General features: G+C 36.1%; 1 protein-coding gene across 1 annotated transcript in view; it reads right to left on the bottom strand.

The window, feature by feature from the left end:
- The window catches only part of ATRNL1 (attractin like 1), a 796,208-nt gene that overhangs the window by 231,751 nt on the left and 542,211 nt on the right, over positions 1-22,246 (bottom strand). The window contains exon 27 of the mRNA XM_032313798.1: positions 20,011-20,118. Within this exon, the coding sequence (XP_032169689.1) occupies positions 20,011-20,118 (108 nt within the window). The remainder of the gene's footprint in view (positions 1-20,010; positions 20,119-22,246) is intronic.

Below are 22,246 nucleotides of genomic sequence, written 5' to 3'. Positions count from 1 at the left end.
CAAAATTTATGATATGCTGTTATAATTCCAAATCTTATATTCCTAAAATTTTTTAGAAAACATTGTCTGATCAGGTGGTTTTGGTGATGAAAGGTCCTTTACAACTTTAAAATAAAGATAAAGAAAACTTGAAAATGCAACTAGGAATCCAGATCCTTCCATACTTCAAGACCAAAAGTGTGCCTATCAAAATCTCCTATCCACTCTAAATATTTTTCTTAAAATAAGAAATTCTTTATCCTCTAAAGCATTTATTATGTGGAATATGAAAAGATGTGACCTTAACAGTTTCCTTCACTCTACTATCAACTGAAAATCATCTCCCTCTTTAAGGCAAATCTCTCCTGAGGCCTATGGCTAGCTATGTGCAAATAGGGCTTATGTCCTGTGTAAGATCTGGCTGAGGGAACTTGGCCTAATGTTGCCCTCTTTGGACTGGACAAGTTCATAGAAACTAGCATCAAGGCAAGGATTTTACAGAGGTTTGGTCTGGAAAGATCTATAAACACCAAGAGGAAAGTCAATATAGTCCCTAAAAGAACATCCTTGGACTGTTTGGCCCCCAGGAGGCTAAGAAAATCAGAGTTGGTATTGGGAGTCCTCCCTCTTCCTGAGCCTTAGGAAGTACAAGAAGGTCAATTGGGAATTGGGGGCTTGACTGCTTCTATATGACTAGTCCACAAACAAGTAGTGAGACCTTTCCCCATCAGAGGTTGTCAGAACTGGATTTTAGAAATGGCATTGATGAAACTAGCAAGCCAATGCCAGGGAGAGAAACAGCAGTCCAAAAGACCCTCTCCCCAGTAAAACAGAGCTTCTATGGAAGACAAACCACAATTGTCAGAAGGGTCCTCCCAGTTTAAAACACCAAATTCTTAATGCATTTTAATGCACTGCTAACACTGCAGGTGGTAAGGAATTCTCCAAGGTGACCAGCCAAAACTGGAGAGAGGAGTAGAAAACAAAAAGCAGAACAGCCCAGAGGACAAAAGCCAATACAAGTAACCCAAAAGATAAGAAAGCTGAGCTTGAGATTCTTGCCCTATGCCAAGGACCCTCAAAGAAGTGGTTAAGAAATAATGGCAGGCCCTTGGTTTCTGGCAGAAAAATCCTCTTTGGAGGAGAGCATTCTTTATTTAGGCCAGTAGAAAACAATAGACTAAGATCAAATAAATAGTAGCTCACAAAGCTCACCAAATACACAAGGAAATATGCCACAACAAATGAGAGCCAACAGAAATAAGCAATGGATTTAGATTTCCAAGGATTTCAGAGTTTGGAATAATCAAATATAAAATTAAAATGGTTACGTTTGGAATGACATGAGGTAATAATTCCAGCAAGGGAAAAGACTTTAAAAAACTGCTAAGCAGATTTCAAAAAGAACAAAACAGAACTTTCAAAAATGAAAAAAAAAAGAAGTGTTGAAAGTTATTCAGTGAATAGGGTAAAAACCAGATTATATACAATTCAACAAAAAAAATTAGTGAACTGGAATAAGGCTCTGAGGAAATAAGTCACAAGAAACAGAGAGAGAGAAGATGATGGAAAATACTCCTAAGAGGTTAAGAGTTTTGAAGATAGGATGAGAAGGTTCATTATGCATATAGTCAGAATTTCAGAAGGAAAACAAAGAAAATAGGGTGTGAGAACATTAAAAGGGATAATAAATGCTAATTTTTATCCTTAGACATAGAAGCACAAAATAAGCGACATAATTTCAAATAAATTCATGCTTGGAAAACTCATAGTAAAACTGCAGAATACCAGAGACAGAAGCCATTAGAAAGAAAGCCAGATTAGCTGCAAAGGAACAGCAGTTACTCTGTTAGAAGATTTTTCAGGTATGACATGGAAGGCAAATGTGAGAACAACTTTTAAACAAACAAAATGTGCAAGTATGTCCCTCCCACTGGAAAATAACTAGATGCTTGATGAAGGATATTTTTCATTATTTCTTGTATCGTAAGCAAATGAAAGGACGCTCCATGTCACTAGGAAAACTGAAAAGGGGAGTTGTAAGTAACAAGCTAAACGAGTTTATCATCAAAAGACAACATGGTAAGGGAATTTCTTAGGATAAGACATGGGACAAAGGAAACATTCCAGAAGAAAACTCTGAATGCAAAGAAAAGCAGTGAACAAAGAAATAGTAAATATGTAAATAAATTTAAACACTTATCAATTGGGGTTCCTGGGTGGCTCAGTGGGTTAAGCATCTGCTTTTGGCTCAGGTCATCATCCTAGGGTCCTGGTATCAAGCCCACATTGGCTCAGCAGGGAATCTGCTTCTCCCTCTCTCTTTGCCCCTTCCCCCACTTGTGCTCTCTCTGTCTCTCTCTCTCAAATAAATAAATAAAATCTTAAAAAAAGACAAACACATATTGGTCATGTAAAGCAACAGCAGCAATAATAATGTTTAATTCAACTAGTGACACAACTCAGCTATAAAAAAGAGAACTATGTCCTATAAGATTTAAATTGTTTTAAATTGTTAAAAATTGTCTGCAAAGAAATAGAAATGTTTACTAATTTCAGACTTAAACTATGACTGTTAAAATTTTAAGAGTAATTACTAAAGAGCGAGAGTGTAAAACATACAAATTAGTTAAGAAAAAAGTTGAGAAAATTTGAGAAAAAAGTTGTGAAATACTGATTTAAAAAAAATCTTCAATTCAGAAGAAGGCCAGCAAAGAGGGGGAAATAATAGAAAATTCAGGATAAACAGAAAACAAGGGTGATATCTGAAAATATTACTAAGACAGTCTGAATAATAGAAAAAAAAGAAAAAATATAAAAATTTAATAGCCATATCCAGGAGGAAAGTATTTATAACAGAAAATATACATTTTATATATTTGATTTCTAAATAAGAAGCAAACAATGTTCCAAGACAAAAATGAAGAAAAAAATGAAAGTTATTCTAACATTTTCAAATTTTCTCTAATTGATATAGAATATCTTGTGTAGCCAGATTACTAATGATAAATGCTATTAAAATAAAGGAAAACAAGGGAATACTGGCCATTGAAATGAATGAGGAGAAACACAATGGTCAAAGACAACATGAAAATTTTCAGTTTCACAAGTAATGAGAAATCTGATTAAGAAAAAACAACATTTCACATATAAAATTAACAAAACTTTTTTTTACAATGCTTTTAAAATCATTTTTGAGGGGCACCTGGGTGGCTCAGTCAGTTAAGAGTCAGACCCCTGGTTTTGGCTCAGGTCATGATCTCAGGATGGTGAGATTGAGCTTCATGTTGGCCCAATGCTCAGTACATAGCCTGCTTTAATCTCTCTCTCTTTCTCTCCCTCTGTACTCCCTCCACCTCTCAAATAAAATAATTTTTTACAAGGCTCCTGGAAAACTGGAATTCTTATGTTTTACTAAAGGTAGTATGAATAGGAGCATTTGGGAAAGTAAGTAATAGATCTCAAGGTTCACCAAAGGTTATAATTTTTTATCTAATAGTTTCTCTTTTATAGATTAAGATCAGAAGTTATATACAAAAATTAATTATATTCTTATTTATAGTAGTGTGAAATTGAAATCAAGCTAATTGAAAATAAAATAAGGAAATAAATTATGTTACACTACAAAATAATTAACATGACACTTTAAAATCAAACCTAGAAGTAAAAGAAAATGTTCTTATTAACACTAAGTGAGAAAAACAGAATGTAAAATCAAATATAGAATATACTTTCAATTTTGTAAAAATGCATGTGCAAAGGAAAATGTTACTGGAAGGAGACAAAAGTTCTGGCAGTGAATATTTGTGGGTGGTGGGATTGTGGAAGATTTTAATTTTAACTTTGGTTATTTCTGTACTATTTTTCTACAGTAAGGATTTATTACTTACATAATTAAAAACTAATGGTGTTAATAAAATAATTAAAATTCACATATCACAAGATGGCTGTAACACTCTGAAAAATTAGAAACCCAGGGAAGAGTAAATAAGCCACTGACACTAACCGCAGGAAACTGTGGTCTGTGAAGATGGCAGACAGGAAGGAAGTGCTGGGGGCCATGGCTGTGCCCAGCCGCTCACACCACTCCTGCAGGGAAGCCACCAAGCTCATTTTGTCTGGCCTGGACAATGTGCCTGTCAACTTGGACAAGGGGTTTCTACACAGTATAAGTATTAGGCTGAATGGTCTCAACGATTCGTGTCTATTTGAGCACCTGGAATCAAAGAATACTATATAATATTTCAAGTAACTCCATGTTCACAGACAGCTTTACAAGAAAATATTCCACCAAGACATTGGTGCCTAAGATGTATTCTCAATTTAAACTAAAATCAATGTGTTTAAAGAATGGTGTAAGAGAGGGGCGCCTGGGTGGCTCAGTGGGTTAAAGCCTCTGCCTTCAGCTCAGGTCGTGATCCCAGGATCCTGGGATTGAGCCCCTCATCAAGCCCCACATTAGGCTCTCTGCTCAGCAGGGAGCCAGCTCCCCCCCCCCCGACCCCTGCTTGCCTCTCTGCCTACTAATGATCTCTTTCTGTCAAATAAATAAATAAAAATCTAAAAAAAAAAATGGTGTAAGAGAAACTTCTGAGCCAATCTGAGATTCAGACCCCAGTCCTTGCTCTACAGGTGAATGAATTTGTGAGCTTGAACAAAGGTCTTAAGTTCACAGAGCCTCAGTTTGCTCAGTGGTAAAAGACAAAGAAATGCCTTTTTTCTAAGATTAATATAAAGCTCAAGTAAGGTTGAGATAGTGTATATAAATGAATGTTGAAAAACTCAGTACAAATATTTCAGTTGTTCTCATGACCTAGGAAGATCAAGTTCAGGCTCCTTACCTTGGCATGTGAATCCTCATTTCTACTGTCTGGAAAGCTATCTCTTAATGCATGCCTGAAGCACAACTAAGTGCAAATCTTGTAGAATATATCTCAATTGTCCTTTCCATTATCAAAAATTGAAATGTAAACAAATTTATTATAGTGGGTTAAGAGGTAACAGAGTGGCCCAGAGTATGTATAATATAAATAAGGGGTTTTACCCCTAAAATAGAAATGATAACCAGAGATATTCATTTTAAATAACTGGCAAAATTTCAAACCCGAATATATGTGGAGTGTAAAATACAGGAGTCTAAAAATTGGGGAAAAATAGCTCATATTTTATACTTTTATTAATTCTTTGTTTAAAAAAGCAGTTCTTGGTATCACAGAAAGGACGGTACAACTATACAAGAAGAATAGCCCATATATACCATGCATCTAGACAGAACTACTAATTAAAAACTTACCTTTCCATGTTTATCAAAATTAGATCACAATGTATATACTATTGTGTAACATAAAATAAATTAACAAATCCTTTATTGTTGGCCAGTAAGTGGTTTTGTTTTTCAGTGCTAAAAGTAACAGTAAAAATAATTTGCTAAATAATTATTAGAAATAAAAATAGAAACAAAGAATAATATCCCAGCAAAACCATCAATTAAATTTAGGGACTCACGCAAGTTTATACTCCCAGCAAAAAAAACCCCAAAACAAAACAAAACAAAAAACAAAAAAACCCACCACGAATATTGAATGTATCTTTTTTCTTTTTAAATATTTTGTTTGAGAGAGAGAGAGAGAGAGAGAGCATGAAAAGGGGGAGGGTCAGAGGGAGAAGCAGACTTGCTGCCAAGCAGGGAGCCCGATCCTGGGACTCGATGCGGGACTCGATCCCGGGATTCCAGGATCATGACCTGAGCCGAGGGCAGTCGCTTAATCAAGTGAGCCACCCAGGCACCTGGGAGTGTAGCTTTTTAACATCATCATCATTTCAGCGAAAGGGCTATACATTCACTTGTTTGTGATCCAATTGTAGGCTGTGATTGTGACCCCAGACCTAACAAACCCAGTCAGTCACTTAAGGGGCAATAGGTATTTCTGCCTCCATTTCTTAAGGTTTCTATCAGTTACTAAAGAAAAGCACATATTTGGTTGTTTGAGAAATTACAATGAGACAGAATGCACCTATTATGTATCTCAATGAATAAATAAAACAGCATCAGAAGCTCTAGAACTATTATAGTGCCATTTAAAAAGAGAAAATAATTTTATTTTTCTGAATTTTTTGAGATGTAATTGACAAACAGTACTATATTAGTTTCAAGTGTACAACATAATGAGCCAACATGATTCGATATTTGTATATATTGCAAAATGATTATCCCAATAAGTCTAGTTAACATCTGTCACCATACATATAGGGTTTTTTCTTGTGATGAGAACTTCAAAGATTTTTTCCTGCAACTTCCAAACATACAATGCAGTATTATTAACTATAATCACCATACTGTACACTATATCCCCATGATTATTTTATAACTAGAAGTTTGTACCTTTGATTCTCTTTGCTTTTTGCACAGCCCCCCACTCTTGCCTCTGGCAGTCATCAATCTTTTCTCTGTGTCTATAAACTCACTTTTTCTTTTTTCTTTTTTTTTTGTTTTGATTCCACATGTAAGTGAGATCATAGGGTATTTGTCTTTCTCCATTTGACTTATTTCATTTACCATAATGTCCTCAAGGTCCATTCATAGTGTTGCAAATGGCAAGATTTCATTTTTTATAGCTGAAGAGTTTATAAATACAGAGTATATATGTACATATGGGATATATATATATATATATATATATATATGGTGCATATGTGTGTGTATATATATGTATAAATATACACACATATATCAATATATATGTCACATCTTCTTTGTTCATCTATCCATGGACACTTTCCATATTTTGGCTATTTCTGCAATAAATATGGGAATGCAGATATCTTTTCAAATTAGTGTTTTCATTTTCTTTAGATAAATATCCAGAGGTAGAATTATTGGATCATATTGTAGTTCTAGGTTTATTTTTTAAGGAAATTCCATGCAGTTTTCCACAGTGGCTACACCAATTTACATTCCTACCAAGAGTGCATAAGAGTTCCTATTTCTCCATATCCTTGACAACACTTATTTCTTGCCTTTCTGATAACTGAGCATCTTTTCTTTTTTTTTAATTAAAATTTTTTTTCAGTGATCCATAATTCATTGTTTATGCACCACTTTCATATACCTATTGGTCAACTGTGTGTCACCTCTAGAAATGTCTATTCAGATCCTCTGCCCATTTTTTTTAAAGATTGTATTTATTTATTTATTTATTTATTTGAGAGAGAGAGAAAGAGAGTATGAGAGGGAAGAAGGTCAGAAGGAGAAGCAGACTCCTTGCAGAGCTGGTAGCCTGATGTGGGACTCGATCCTGAAACTCTGGGATCATGACCTGAGCTGAAGGTAGTCGCTTAACCAACTGAGCCACCCAGATACCCCATCTCTGTCCCTTTTTTAATCTGATTTTTTGTTGTTGTTGTTGAGTTGTATGAGTTCTTTATATATATATATATATATTCACACACACACATATATATGGAATATTAACCCTTTATCATATGTATGATATACAGTCAGCCTTTAGAAGTTTATTTAATGAGAAGCTTGGCTCTCAGGCCGCACCTATGATTAGCTAAGACTAATAGGCCTCTTTCATAGAAAGATTGAGCTCCTGAGTTTGTTGCCTCTTTCTGTGCTCTGGGGGTGCTAGCTAGTCAAGAAGTCTTTCTCCTTTGGTTATAGTTCTGTGGGACTTGAGCATAAGCCCTGCTAGTTATGAGAGCCAGCAATGAAGAGGTGTTCTTTGGCAGCAGCTGCAAAAATCAGGGCACCAGACAAGGGTATAAACACTATCCCAGAAGATACCAGCAAGCTGGAGCGAAGAAAAAGGAGAGCACAGACATTGTGTCCACCAGCCAGCACTACCTGAGAATACCTCTGTGGCCCCTTTGAAGTATGCCAAACCAGAAGCCTGCCCCTCAGGCACAGTCACATTGGTCTTCAAAGTCAGGTGTTTTCAGGGCTCATCTCCCAGGTAACAGTCTTAGAAGTTGGAATGCTGATGTGTAGTACAAACTCTTTACTCCTTAGGGAGAAGCTCTGGGTTGTGAGTTCCTTCCTGAGTGTGAGTTGCTATGCTGGGTGAGGCAAGATAATGCCTCACCTTTTCCTAACTGCTTCAATGCAGTATCCCTCTCATTTACTTAATGTGAAGGGGTTGCTCCACCAGTTTTTAGGGTTTGTTTGTTTTTAAAGGAAGTTGTTCCATATGTAACTGTAGATTCAGTGTGTCTGTGGGAGGAGGTAAGTTCAGGATCTTTCTATATTTCCATCTTGAAGAGGAACTGAAAATCATTTTCTTATCTTTCTATTTAGACTTTACAAACATAATGTCATTGGAGAAACTTTCAAAATGAAAATCTTATACTCATAGGAACCTTAAAAATGTTGTCCAGAATGTGATCACTTTCCATCACTTTAGTCGGTCTTGCCACCATTATCTGTGGCCTGGATTCCTACAGTAGCCTGTTAACAAGTCTTTCTTCTTCTGTTCTCTCCCAGTAGCAGGGAGTGTTGGTTGATTTCCACTACCCCTCAGTTACCAAGTCAGTTTTCTTGTTAACTGCCAGTGCTGAAGCCTGCATTTCTTTGCCTGAGGGCTTTCTCTGACTTCTTAGGAAGTAGCCCTTAACCGATAACAGAAAGGAGCTAGGGGTAAATACTCTGGCCCTACTGCCTCAGGAGTCCATAGTCTGATGTGTGATTCCCAAGGAGATTAAGTTTTGGTGGTATGGTGGTCTTCCAGTTCCATTTTTATGGCTCTACTTTGCTATCAGTACATTCCTCAATCCCAGATGAACAAATTCTTCTTCATTGTATCTGTTTCTCAGATAACTATATGAAGACATTTCTCTTCAGACTACTCTCAACCCTAAAGGCAGAGTGATCCTTTAAAAACCATCGAATTATGTCCGTCCTCTCATAAAATCCTATAATTGAATCTTCTCATCTCAGAATTGAATGTCAAAGTCTTTACAAATGTCTGTGAGGCCTTATTATCATCTGCCTACTCCTAGCCCATGCTTGCTGTTCCCTGAACGTGACAGGAATGCCCCACCTTAGGGCTTCTGCCTCAGGTATTCCCTTAGCCTGGAACACTTTTTCCCTGGAAATCTCCTGCCTGCTTACTTCCTTTACCTCAAATCTCATCTTCTAAATGAGGTCACCCTGACTGCCACCCTACCCAATACTTCACATTCTCCTCCACTTCCACAAAGCATTCTAAAAACCTTTATCTTGCTTTATTTTTCCTTTTCCATTGCACTTACCACATCCTAACATATTAAATAATTTCCTCTCCCCTGCTATAACATAAACATGAGGATAGAGTTCTTTGTTTTATTCTCTGATTGTTTCTCAAGTACTTAGAACAGTGCCCAACACATAGGAAGTGTTCCATAAAAAATCAGCTGAACAATTACCATAAATTTTCATGTTATTGCTGGCTAGAAGAAAAATGACACACATATACTATTTCATGTTATTGCTGGCTAAAAGAAAAATGACACACATATACTATAGGCCACATTATTACTGTAAAAATAATCCTCTTTTTAATATAAGTTTGAAACCAACTAATACATTGAGTTTGTATTAAAATTTACATTCTAACTACATTAAATTTTAATAATGTATTTTAATTTGTCACTATAATAAAATATAATGATTTATATTTGCTATAGATAATTTAGAATGTGATTAGTCACATTAGATGTATGTTTTTCAGTCACAAATGGTTTTACACCTAGGGCTTTACACAAAGGTCCTATAAAGATTCAGCACTTCTCACTTGTTAAAAAATGTAATTTATATATATGTAAAAATTTTCAGGAAAACATCTACTTCATTGAATAGGCCATTTGGTGTATAGTAGCACACAGTTACCCATAGATGTATCAGAAGTAATTATTCCATATTGCACCTTACATTTTCTCCTGACTGTACAGATGTGGAACTCAGTGGCACATGAGTCAAATTTAATTTAAAAGAAATCCATTTCTTAACTTACTACATTATGAACACTCAAAAAATATTTACAGAACAGTAATAGCCAGCTAACCTATGGCTTTGTATTGAAGTTAAACACTGAATTTTAAGAAAAACCCAACAGAGAAACTTTAAAATTACTTTGATTTTTAGGTTTAAATAAAATCCCTAATGCAATTTCAGAGCCTAAGTTTTGGAATTCACCGTGTAAGCAAATCAATAAACCACATTGTACTGTTATGTATATTTAAAAAAAGAGATTTGGACCAGTTTCCAGTGTACTGTAAAAATGGAAAACAAATTTCACATATATATGTATATGTATATATATACATTTCAGATAGATAACTTCCACTTAATAGTAATTATCACAAAATGCTTAGCAAAGGAAAAAAGAAAATAAAATTTTAAACATTCTACTTCTACTGCTATTATTTTCTAAAGGAAGATACTAGCAGCTGCTCAGATTTATTTCTGATGTTTAATTTTACAGGAAGAAATAGAGAAACAATTTAAGCTCTAAAACAAATCTACTGAACTACAATGTTTTCAGCTTATATTTTTTTAAATCTATATTGTGGATTTATTTAACATGGTTAGACATATGTAGCTATAGGGAATTTCAATTATCAGAAATCATAATTATTTACCAAGAGAGAAGAAACCTATTATGGGATTTAGGATTTTAGGCATGGGGCATGAAGGTACTCAATTAATGAAATTACCACCTTAATAAAGTAAAGGTTAAAATATTACATATTTCCCCAAATTGATCTACAGATTCAACACAAGTCCTATCAAAATACTAATGGGCTTTATTGTAGCAATTGACAAACTTACCCTAAAATTAATGTGGAAATTCAGAGACCTTAAAGAACCAAAACAATCTTCAAAGAGAACAAAGATGAAAGACTCATAATTTAGAATTCTAAAACTTACTACAAAGCTATAATAATCAAGATATGTGGTACTGTCATATGATAGACCTATCAAACAATGGAATGTCATTGAGTGTCCAGAAAAATAAATCCCTACACCTATGGTAAATTGATTTTCAACAAAGGTCCCAAGATCATTCAATGGGGAAAGAATTTTTTTCAATAAATAATAAAAAATTACCATATGACCCAGCATTTCTATTCTTAATTACATGGCCAAGAAATGGTACTTGTACATAAACATTCGCAAAAGCATTTTTCAGTGGGGGGAGGAGCAAGATGGAATGACAGAGGAGTAAGATGGCAGAAGAGTAGAAGACTTAAATACCATTGGGTCCCAGGAGTTCAGCCAGATAGTTATCAAACCATTCTGAATATCTACAAAATCAACAGGATGGAAGGGAATAAGAGAAGCAATTATAGGAACAGAAAAGCAACCATAATCTAGAAGTTTCAGGAATCTTCTGATTTGGTTAGTGTATATTTTTCTGGGGCTGTTGCTACCCTTTTAATATTTTGTTCTCTCATTCATCTATTCTTATCTGGATAAAATGACAAGGTGGAAAAACTCACCTCAAGAAAAAGGAACAAGAGGCAGTACCAATGGCTAGGGACCTAATCAATATGGACATTGGTAATGTGTCAGAACTAAAGTTCAGAATGACAATTATCAAGGTGCCAGCTGGGCTCGAGAAAAGCATGGAAGATACTAGAGAATCCCTTTCTGGATAAATAAAATTCCTTCCTGGAGAAATAAAAAAGCTAAAATCTAACCAATTTGAAATAAAAAAAAGTTATTAATAAGGTGCAATCAAATATGGAGGCTCTTACTGCTAGGATAAATGAGGCAGAAGAAAGAATTAGTGATACAGAAGACCAAATGATGGAGAATAAAGAAGCTGAGCAGAAGAAGATAAACAACTACTGGACCACTAAGGGAGAATTCGAGAGATAAGTGATACCATAAGATGAAACAATGTTAGAATAATTGAGATCCCAGAAGAAGAAAGAGAGAGAGGGCAGAAGGTATATTGGAGCAAATTATAACAGAGAATTTCCCCAATTTGGCAAAGAGAACAACCATCAAAATCCAGGAAGCACAGAGAGCCCCCCTCAAAATAAAAAAAAAAATAGGTCCACACCCTGTCCTCTATTAGTAAAATTCTATTCTATTCAATTCTAATTCTATTCTAATTCAATTCTCAGTGACAAAGAGAAAATCCTGATAGCAGTTCGGGACAAGAGGTCTGTAACATACAATGGTAGAAATATTAGATTGGCAGCAGACCTATCCACAGAGACCTGGCAGGCCAGAAAGGACTGGCATGATATATTTAGAGCACTAAACAAGAAAAATATGCAGCCAAGAATATTCTATCCAGCTACGCTGTCACAGAAAATAGAAGGAGGGGTAAAAAGCCTCCAGAACAAACAAAAACTAAAAGAATTTGCAAACACCACACCAGCCCTACATAAAATATTGACAGAGGTCCTCTATATAAAGAGAGAGCTTAAAAGTAACAGACCAGAAAGGAACAGAGATTATATACAGTACCAGTCACCTTACAGGCAATACAATGACACTAAATTCATATCTCTCAATAGTTACTTTGAATGTAAGTGGGCTAAATGCCCCAATCAAAAGACATAGGGTATCAAATGAATTTTTAAAAAACCCACAAGGGGTGCCTGGGTGGCTCAGTGGGTTAAGCCACTGCCTTTGGCTCAGGTCATGATCTCAGGGTCCTGGGATTGAGCCCCATGTCGGGGTCTCTGCCCAGCGGGGAATCTGCGTCCCCCTCTCTCTCTGCCTGCCTCTCTGCTTGTGATCTCTGTCTGTCAAATAAATAAATAAAATCTTAAAAAAAAATAACCCACAAAAACAAGACAAGACATTGTTATGATGTCTGCAAGAAATTCATTTTAGACCCAAAGACACCTTCAGATTTAAAGTGAGGAGGTGGGAAATAAGTTACCATGCTAATGGACATCAAAAGAAAGCTGGGGTGGCAATCCTTAAAACAGATAAATTAGATTTTAAGCCAAAGACTATAATAAGAGATGAGGAAGGGTACTATATCATACTTAAAGGGTCGGTCTAACAAGAAGATCTAACAATTTTAAATATCTATGCCCCTAATATGGGAGCAGCCAGTTATATAAACCAATTAGTGACAAAATCAAAGAAACACATCGACAATAATACAATAATAGTAGGGGAATTTAACACTCCCCTCACTGAAATGGACATATCATCAAAACAAAAGATCAACAAGGAAATAAAGGCTTTAAGTGACATACTGGACCAGATGGACATCACAGATATATTCAGAATATTCCATCCCAAAATAACAGAATACACATTCTTCTCTAGTGCACGTGGAACTTTCTCGAGAATAGATCACATCCTTGGTCGTAAATCAGATCTCAATTGGTCCAAAAGACTGGGATCATTCTCTGCATATTTTCAGACCACAGTGCTTTGAAACTAGAACTCAATGACAAGAGGAAAGTTGGAAAGACTCAAATACATGGAGGCTAAAGAGCAACATACTAAAGAATGAATGGGTCAACTGGGAAATTAAAGAAGAATTGAAAAAATCATGGAAACAAATGAAAATGAAATCACAATGGTTCAAAATCTGTGGGATACAGCAGAGGAGGTCCTGAGAGGAAAGTATATTGCAATACAAGCCTTTCTCAAGAAACAAGAAAGGTCTCAAATATACCTACACCTAAAGGAGCTGGAGAAAGAACAGAAAAGAAAGCCTAAACCCAGCAGGAGAAGAGAAATCATAAAGATCAGAGCAGAAGTCAATGAAATAGAAACCAAAAGAACACTAGAAGAGATCAACAAAATTGGGAGCTGGTTCTTTGAAAGAATTAATAAGATTGATAAACCCCTGGACAGACTTATCAAAAAGAAAGAGAAAGGAAACAAATAAATAAAATCATGAATCAAGGAGGGGAGATCACAACCAACTCCAGAGAAACAAAAACAATTATAACAACATATTATGAGCAACTATACCCAGGAAATTTGAAAATCTAGAAGAAATGGACACATTCCTAGAGACTTATAAACTATCAAAACTGAACCAGGAAGAAATAGAAAACCTGAACAGACCCATAACCAGTAAGGAGATTGAAGCTGTCATCAAAAATATCCCAACAAACATGGCTTCCCGGGGGAATTCTACCAACATTTAAAGAAGAATTAATACCTATTCTCCTGAAACTGTGCCAAAAATAGAAAGGGAAGGAAAACTTCCAAACTCATCTTGAGAGGCCAGCATTACCTTGATCCCAAAACCAGACAAAGACTCCGTCAAAAGGAGAATTACAGACCAATATCCCTGATGAACACAGATGCAAAAATTCTCACCAAAATACTAGCCAATGGATCCAACAGTACCTTAAGAGGATTATTCACCACGACCAAGTGGGATTTATTCCTGGGCTACAAGGTTGGTTCAACATCCACAAATCAATCAGGGTTAATTAATTAAAAAAAGGACAAGAACCATATGATACTCTCAATAGATGCTGAAAAAACATTTGACAAAGTACATCATCCTTTTTTGATCAAAACTCTTCACAGTGTAGGGATAGAGGGTACATACCTCAATATCACAAAAGCCATCTATGAAAAACCCACAGCAAATATCATTCTCAATGGGGAAAAACTGAGAGCTTTTTCCCTGAGGTCAGGAACATGGCAGGGATGCTATCACCACTGCTATTCAACATAGTACTAGAAGTCCTAGCCTCAGCAATTACACAACAAAAAGAAATAAAAGGCATCCAAATTGGCAAGGAGGAGGCAAGCTCTCACTCTTTGCAGATGATATGACAGTTTATGTGGAAAACCCCAAAAATTCCACTCCAAAACTGCTAGAACTCATTCAGGAATTCAGTAAAGTGTCAGGATATAAAATCAATGCACAGAAATCAGTTGCATTTCTATAAACCAACAAAAAGACAGAAGAAAGAGAAATTAAGGAGTCAATCCCATTTACAATTGTACCCAAAACCATAAGATACCTAGGAATACCTAACCAAAGAGGCAAAGAATCTGTACTCAGAAAACTATAAAGTACTCATGAGATAAATGGAGGAAGTCACAAAGAAATGGAAAAATTTTCCATGGTCATGGATTGGAAGAACAAATATTGTGAAAAATGTCTATGCTACCTGAAGCAATATACACATTTAAAGCAATCGCTATTAAAATGCCATCAATTTGTTGCAAAGAAATGGAACAAATAATCCTAAAATTTATATGGAACCAGAAACAACCACAAATAGCCAGAGGAATGTTGAAAAAAGAAAACCAAAGTTGGCAGCATCACAATCCCAGACTTCAAGCTCTATTACAAAGCTGTTATCATCAAGACAGTATGGTACTGCTATAAAAACAGACCCATAGATCAATGGAACTGAATAGAGAGCCCAGAAATGGACCTTCAACTCTATGGTCAATTAATCTTCAACAAGCAGGAAAGGATGTCCAGTGGAAAAAAAGACAGTCTCTTCAACAAATGGTGTTGGGAAAATTGGACAGCCAAATGCAGATGAATGAAACTGGACCAACCAGAGTCAAAATGGATGAAAGACCTCAATGTAAGACTGGAATCCATCAAAATCCATTAGGAGAACATAGGCAGCAATCTCTTTGACCTCAGCCCCAGCAACCTCTTCCTAGAAACATCGTAAAACCAAAGGCAAGGGAAGCCAGGGCAAAAATGAACTATTGGGACTTCATCGAGATCAAAAGCTTTTTGCACAGCAAAGGAAACAGTCAACAAAACCAAAAGACAACTGACAGAATGGGAGAAGATATTTACAAATGACATATCAAATAAAGAGCTAGTATAAAAAAAACTATAAAGAACTTATCAAACTCAACACCCAAAGAACAAATAATCCAATCGAGAAATGGGCAGAAGACATGAACAGACATTTCTGTAAAGAAGACATCCAAATGGCTAAAAGACACATGACAAAGTACTCCACATCACTCAGCATCAGGGAAATACAAATCAAAACCATAGTGAGATACCACCTCACACCAGTCAGAATAGCTAAAATTAACAAATCAGGATATTACAGATGTTGGCAGAGGATGCGGAGAAAGGGGAACCCTCCTACACTGTTGGTGCGAATGCAAGCTGGTGCAGCCACTCTAAGACAGCATGGAGGTTCCTCAAAAACTTGAGAATAGAGCTACCCTTTAAGGTACACACATGGTCCTGTAGCCAACAAATGATAAAACAAAATGAGTTACTTGTCCCCCTCCCCTGAGTTCAAAACATAGTGATAACATATAAGTTATAAGAATTCTGCTGGTTGTCAGAACACACGCAGCAATTCATACAGAAACTTGAAGTAATGGTTGGAAAGATAGAAGGTGGTTAGGCCTCTTATAGGAAGTAAATGGTTTCCTGCATTAGGAGAGGGTCAGAGTCCACGCTCTGCCTGGATAGGTGATGCCTATCCCACCTGTGCATGGCAAGAAAGCAGCAGAAACAGCCAGTGTCAGCACAAGACTGCAAACTAATGATAGAGTAGCTTTAGAGCTCACCTGGGGTATAGAATCCCAGACCCATACATGTGGGGTTCTGGACAACCCCTAAGCATTCACTTTTCCCCACCTCAACTGTGGCGCTCCAACTGCAGAGAGGCTACCATCTGGTGGGAATAATGCTTGGGAAGGAAGTACTTTAAAGTCTTGCTAGTGAAAGGGACATCCATGACAAATGAGCAGTGGTGACTGAAGCTAGATTATATATCATAGGCAGGTTCCTCTCCCCCAACCACTAATTGCTTAAAAGAGTACAATTGAGAGTCAAGGATTTTATCGTTCTTCCTAAGTGGATCTTAGTAGCTGAAATAAAATATGTGTACATAGAAAAAAGAAGGGAGACCTCTGAAGAGTGTAAGCACCATGAAAATAGAAATATGGAATGATCTATACCAGAGGAAGTCAAATATAAGGGAAAGCCCGTAGCACTATTTAAATTAAATATGAATGGCTTCAGAAAGATGAGGGAGGATATTAGAAATATGAGGCATCCACAAGCAGTTATGAAAACAATTGCAGCTATTGACAGCAAAATATATCATTGTTGATACGAAGTCAGTGAATAGGTTAAATAACAGAAGGATACACTCTAAGAAAAATCAGTATACTGGAATGGCAGATTGAGGAATGTTCCCAGAGGCACCAGAAAGAATCGAAAGAGTAGAAATAATGAGAGACAAGTTAAGAAATACAGATGACAGGGGCACCTGGGTGGCTCAGTGGGTTAAGTCTCTGCCTTCAGCTCGGGGTCATGATCTCAGGGTGCTGGGATCGAGCCCCGCATCAGGCTCTCTGCTCAGCAGGGTGTCTGCTTCCCCCTCTCTCTCTGCCTGTCTCTTTGCCTACTTGTGTTCTCTGTCAAATAAATAAAATCTTAAAAAAAAAAAAGAAATACAGATGATAGAAGAAGTATCAAGAGCATCTAATGGAAAATCCAAGAAAGAATACGGTAAGAAATATTAAAAGAAATAGTAACCAAAGATTATCCAGAAAAATACAAAGTTATAGAGCTGCAGATTTAAAGGGGGTATAGAATGCCAAATATGAGATAATGGGTACATATCTGAGAGAGATTTAAGAACATTGAGAAACAAGAAAATTCTGAAAGCCTGCAAAAAGGAAATGGAGATCATTTACGAAGGACAGAGAATCAAACTGACATCAAACTTGAGCCAAAGGGGCAATTAATACCTTTGAAGTTCTGAAGAAGAGAACTTTGAAATTGAATTTTATATCTAATTAAATTGTTATTCCATGTGAGGACAAAATAAACATACTGATAGGCATTTGAGGTCTCAAAGAGCATGCCACATAAAATTTCTCTTTAAAAGGTATCTTGGAGGATTTATTATAGTGAAAAATAAATGAAATGCATGAGTAAGCACCTAGATATAAAGAAAAAGAAGGGTAAAGATAATTCACTGTTACTTAAATTTTAAAAGTACGCCCATATCTGGATTAATATTTCCAAGCAGTATTAACATAGGGTAGGAGAAACAGAAGGAGTTAAAAGCATATTAAAATATTAATTTTGTTTGAGACAGGCAGGGTGAAATGTGTATTAATAAGCTTAGATGGTGATAGGGAAAAGAACCATCACTATGAATCTTGGTATGTAATGTGTAACCATCAGAAACAGAGAAATAGAATATGTAACACTGTTTATTAGAAGGACATCAATTTATCCAAGAGCAATAGGGAAAAAGAACAAAACAGAAGGGTAGTAACAACAACAAGAACAGCACACACATGTACACACACCTGCACACACAATGGAGTAGCTAAAATAATCCTTGGGAGTATAGTAATTATTGTCAATGTAAATAGATTCAGGAAGTTAATCAAAAGATGGACTATAGGATGGCAGGATAAAGTGAATAGTCACCTCTACAAGGGATAAGTAGGAAACAAAAGGATACAGAGAAGTTGGAAGTAAAGGAATAAAAGGACTAGCAGGCAAACACGAACTATAAGTAGAGGCAGAAATCTTTAAATTCTATATAATAAAATTTAATGCTAAAAATGACAATGATAAGGAAACAAAATCTGGAAGAAATAAAACAAAGAAATGGAAAGATTAGGAACACACACACCTAACGATACACTCTTGAGCACTAGTGAGCAGCAGCTAACACACCAGGGAGGTACATATGTACGTGAATTACATTTGCTCCTTACGTTTGTGAGTTTTCTAGTTCTTTGATTGGTCCCTTTCTTCTGTGGACTAAGTCTGTATTCTTTACATCCATTTCTCTCCTGTGACTTGTGTTTTCGCAGTGTTGGACAATGTTTTTAACAGATGAGGAGAAAAAGAAGTAGGATTCAAACAGTGCAGGTTTCCTATTTGTTAAAGATTTTGTACTAAAGTGAGGTGAGGTAAAGAGCCAACATGAAATCGGAGCACTTCCGGTAACTTCCATTTAATCTTCTGTCTTCTAACTTCTCCCCAAGTAATGGAAAATATACATACTAATTTCCTAATGATCTGAGCTTCCATGGCAATCTGTGATCTAGAATAATAAATCAAGTACACAAAAATTCACAGAGAAATGTCCTCTAGAAACTGGCTCTTTGGATAGCATCTGCAAGGCCTGATTCAGTTGTTTAATTTTTTTTTTCCCCAAATAACTAAAGTGCTAGAGACAGAATCAATTCTATTTGTACCTAGGTTTTTGGAGGAGTCTATTTTTATATTCCTTGCTTTCCTTGAAGAAAAGCAAGATTTGAAAATAGCAACATGAAATTAGTCATATAAGGACATTTTTTAAAAAGGGAAAGCAATTTTCAATTCTATAGTGTTTCTTAATCTTCCTACTTAAACGTCTTACCATCTGTGAAATAGAAATAAAAAATAATAAGCATATAACTAAATTACTATGCCTCAAAATGCTTTGATTAGTCGTTAATCACAATCTGTGGATTTTCCCTCTCGGTGTGTTCTTATTTTCAGAAACCATTCCAGGCATTATTGCAGGAGTCCAGTACAACATTTACTTGCACATAATGATTTCTCCTTCACTATACTCTATTTCTGCATGTGCAATAAAAAGATTATACTAATACAGCCATTACCACAAATGAAAATATTCACAATATTCTATAATTCTCAACATTCAAAAATGCAACTATGTGATTAAAATGCAACTCATTTCCACCCACCTGTTGTAGTCAACTTTGTTAATAAAGATAAATGTGAATTGGGAACTAAAAGGTGTTGGGCACTCCAAGGACTAAATAGAGGTGCTTTGTTTCTTCCATCATACCTGTATCTTAAATTCCTTCAGCTCCTACCTGTCAGCTCCAGGCTGCCAGTGAGCAGTCTGTCACTCTTGCCTAGACTAATAGACTCTCCAGTGGCTTTTGTTACAGCTCATGTCATACTATTAAAACTATGTGCCTTGGAAGTGGCATCACAAATGTAGCTGAATCTTGTCAACTCTACATAATCAGACTCTATTTGGCTGTACAAGCAGATGCAAATTAGAGAAGCAATATAAATATGCAAATCACAGGTCCCCTCTCGGTACCACAGTTCCTACCTCTAATGGCCCTCGCAGAAACTCTGCTTGTTCGGCTCCTACTTCCAGTGCAACATCAACAGAAGCAAAGGGACGGCTGGCCATCTGCTGTCGTTCTCGAAGCAATTGCTGCAGGGGGTTAAAAATGATTTGTTTAAAATAGGTTTAAAAACAGGAAATTCAACAAGATCAGTTCCATTTTGAACAAATGGTACTCAAAACTTAGGAATCATCTGACACACACATCTATACCTAGATCACTAACATAAAAATTGTTTTTTCCCCATGGCCTGGGTCATTAATCCATAGAGGCTTTGAACGCATGATGACTGTAAAGAACTTTTGCCCTGACTTCTATCCCACAGACCTAATGAAATGTATTCAAAAGCATTCTGAAAACCCAAGATGGGAGGGCTAGTTCAGTAAAAGGCCCTGCTATGATGATGGATATGCCAAGTCTTCCCACTCAAAATAATGCAGTTTTTATCTCAGCTGAAGGTAAATACCAGTAAACGTGTTTAAGAAAAAGATAATAACAGTTTTCAAAAGGGGGCACCTAGGTGGCTCAGTGGGTTAGGGCCTCTGCCTTCAGCTCAGGTCTTGATCCCAAGGTCCTGGGATCGAGCCCCGCGTCGGGCTCTCTGCTCAGCGGGGAGCCAGCCTCCTCCTCTCTCTCTGCCTGCCTTCCTGCCTGCTTGTGATCTCTGTCCGTCAAATAAACAAACAAACAAATAAATAAATAAATCTTTAAAAAAAAGTTTCAAAAGGCATTAATTAGAGATTAAAGAAACATACACCTGCCAAGACTAAGTTTTGGAAGTCGTCAAGAGTCTGTCAACTGCTGTGGAACCAGCAGGAATTATTACTGACAGTGTTTGTAACTTGATTCAAACCGTCTGTGTTCATTATTTAAAACAAGCAATGATTAGTAGGTTACAAAAATTTTGTGCCAGGTCTTCTGAAGCACCCCCAGATATTTGTTTCTTTTTCCTTATGTCTACTCTGGGCTTTGCCCAAGCTAAAAGCAATAAACTAGCAAGTCCCAGCCAACTACCAACCTAATTTATATTTCTGCCTTTCCTTGTAATTATAATATTCATTAAGTCATGATAAGAAAAAATTGATGACCAGCAGTAGATATTGCAAATCCTGCCCTTCTCATTCTACACAGCTAATAAAATTATTATTAAATATTAAAAGTGGATGAGCGATGCAATTAAATACTCTTTCAAATGAGAAGAAAATCCTATCATTGAAAAAGGCAAAATCCTTGAACACAATGAATAGCTTCATTATTCACAGAGATTTTTAAAGATTCACTGGCATTAACTTAAAACGTTAACAACTGGTATTTGAATGTAAATGTATGTCGTGTCGTGATGCATCATTCATAAAATTCGCTTTCAGTTGATGAAGGAACAAAAGCCAACACCTGATGGCAGTTTATTATTTAACATTTTTGTTTTAACACTTGTAACACAGCAGTGACAGTGTTCATGAAATGAGCGTCTAAAATATAATTTAAGGCCTTGCTTTGTCATTATTAAAAAGAGAACATCCACAGGCCAATATGGATGTATAGAAATAATACACTTATTATTGAGTAATAGTTTAAGTTCCTAAATTATATGTATATTTAAAAGCAATGAAGACACACTAAAAACATAATCAAAGGAAAAAGTGAATGATATAAACCACCAAATTATTCACTTAATATAACCTCAAAATTACATTATTAAAAATACAGCTGCTAGAAAATAGAATCTTGTTTGTGCCTTAGGAGTGGTCAATAGATCTGAACATTCTGTTTATACAAATGCAAATGTAACATTACTTCAGATGTCAAGGGATACCAAGTGTAGAAGACACAATGCTCTTTGTCTTTCAGATAAAAATATACATACAGACCCACACATAGATACGGCACACAAACACACACATACACAAATATACAAACTATCTTTCCTATGGTAATGTACAAATTCCCATGAGAAAATTGTAAATTTTAGTTTGGGTTTAAACACAATTTTCTAACATTTGTATTAAAAAGTTTCTTCATGTGGGGGTGCCTTGATGACCCAGTTGGTTAAGAGTCTAACTCTTGATTTCAGCTCAGGTCATGATCTCAAGGTTGTGAGATTGAGCCCAGCATTGGGCTCCATGCTAGGTGTGGAGCGTGCTTAAGATTCTCTCTCTCCCTCTGACCCTCCCAACGCCTTTCTCTCTCCCTCTCTCAAAAAATTTTTTCTTCATTTAT

This window comes from Mustela erminea, chromosome 14 (genome assembly GCF_009829155.1).
Source record: "Mustela erminea isolate mMusErm1 chromosome 14, mMusErm1.Pri, whole genome shotgun sequence".
In the NCBI taxonomy this organism is placed as follows: Eukaryota; Metazoa; Chordata; class Mammalia; order Carnivora; family Mustelidae; genus Mustela; species Mustela erminea.
This window is presented reverse-complemented; position numbering and strand designations above follow the sequence as displayed.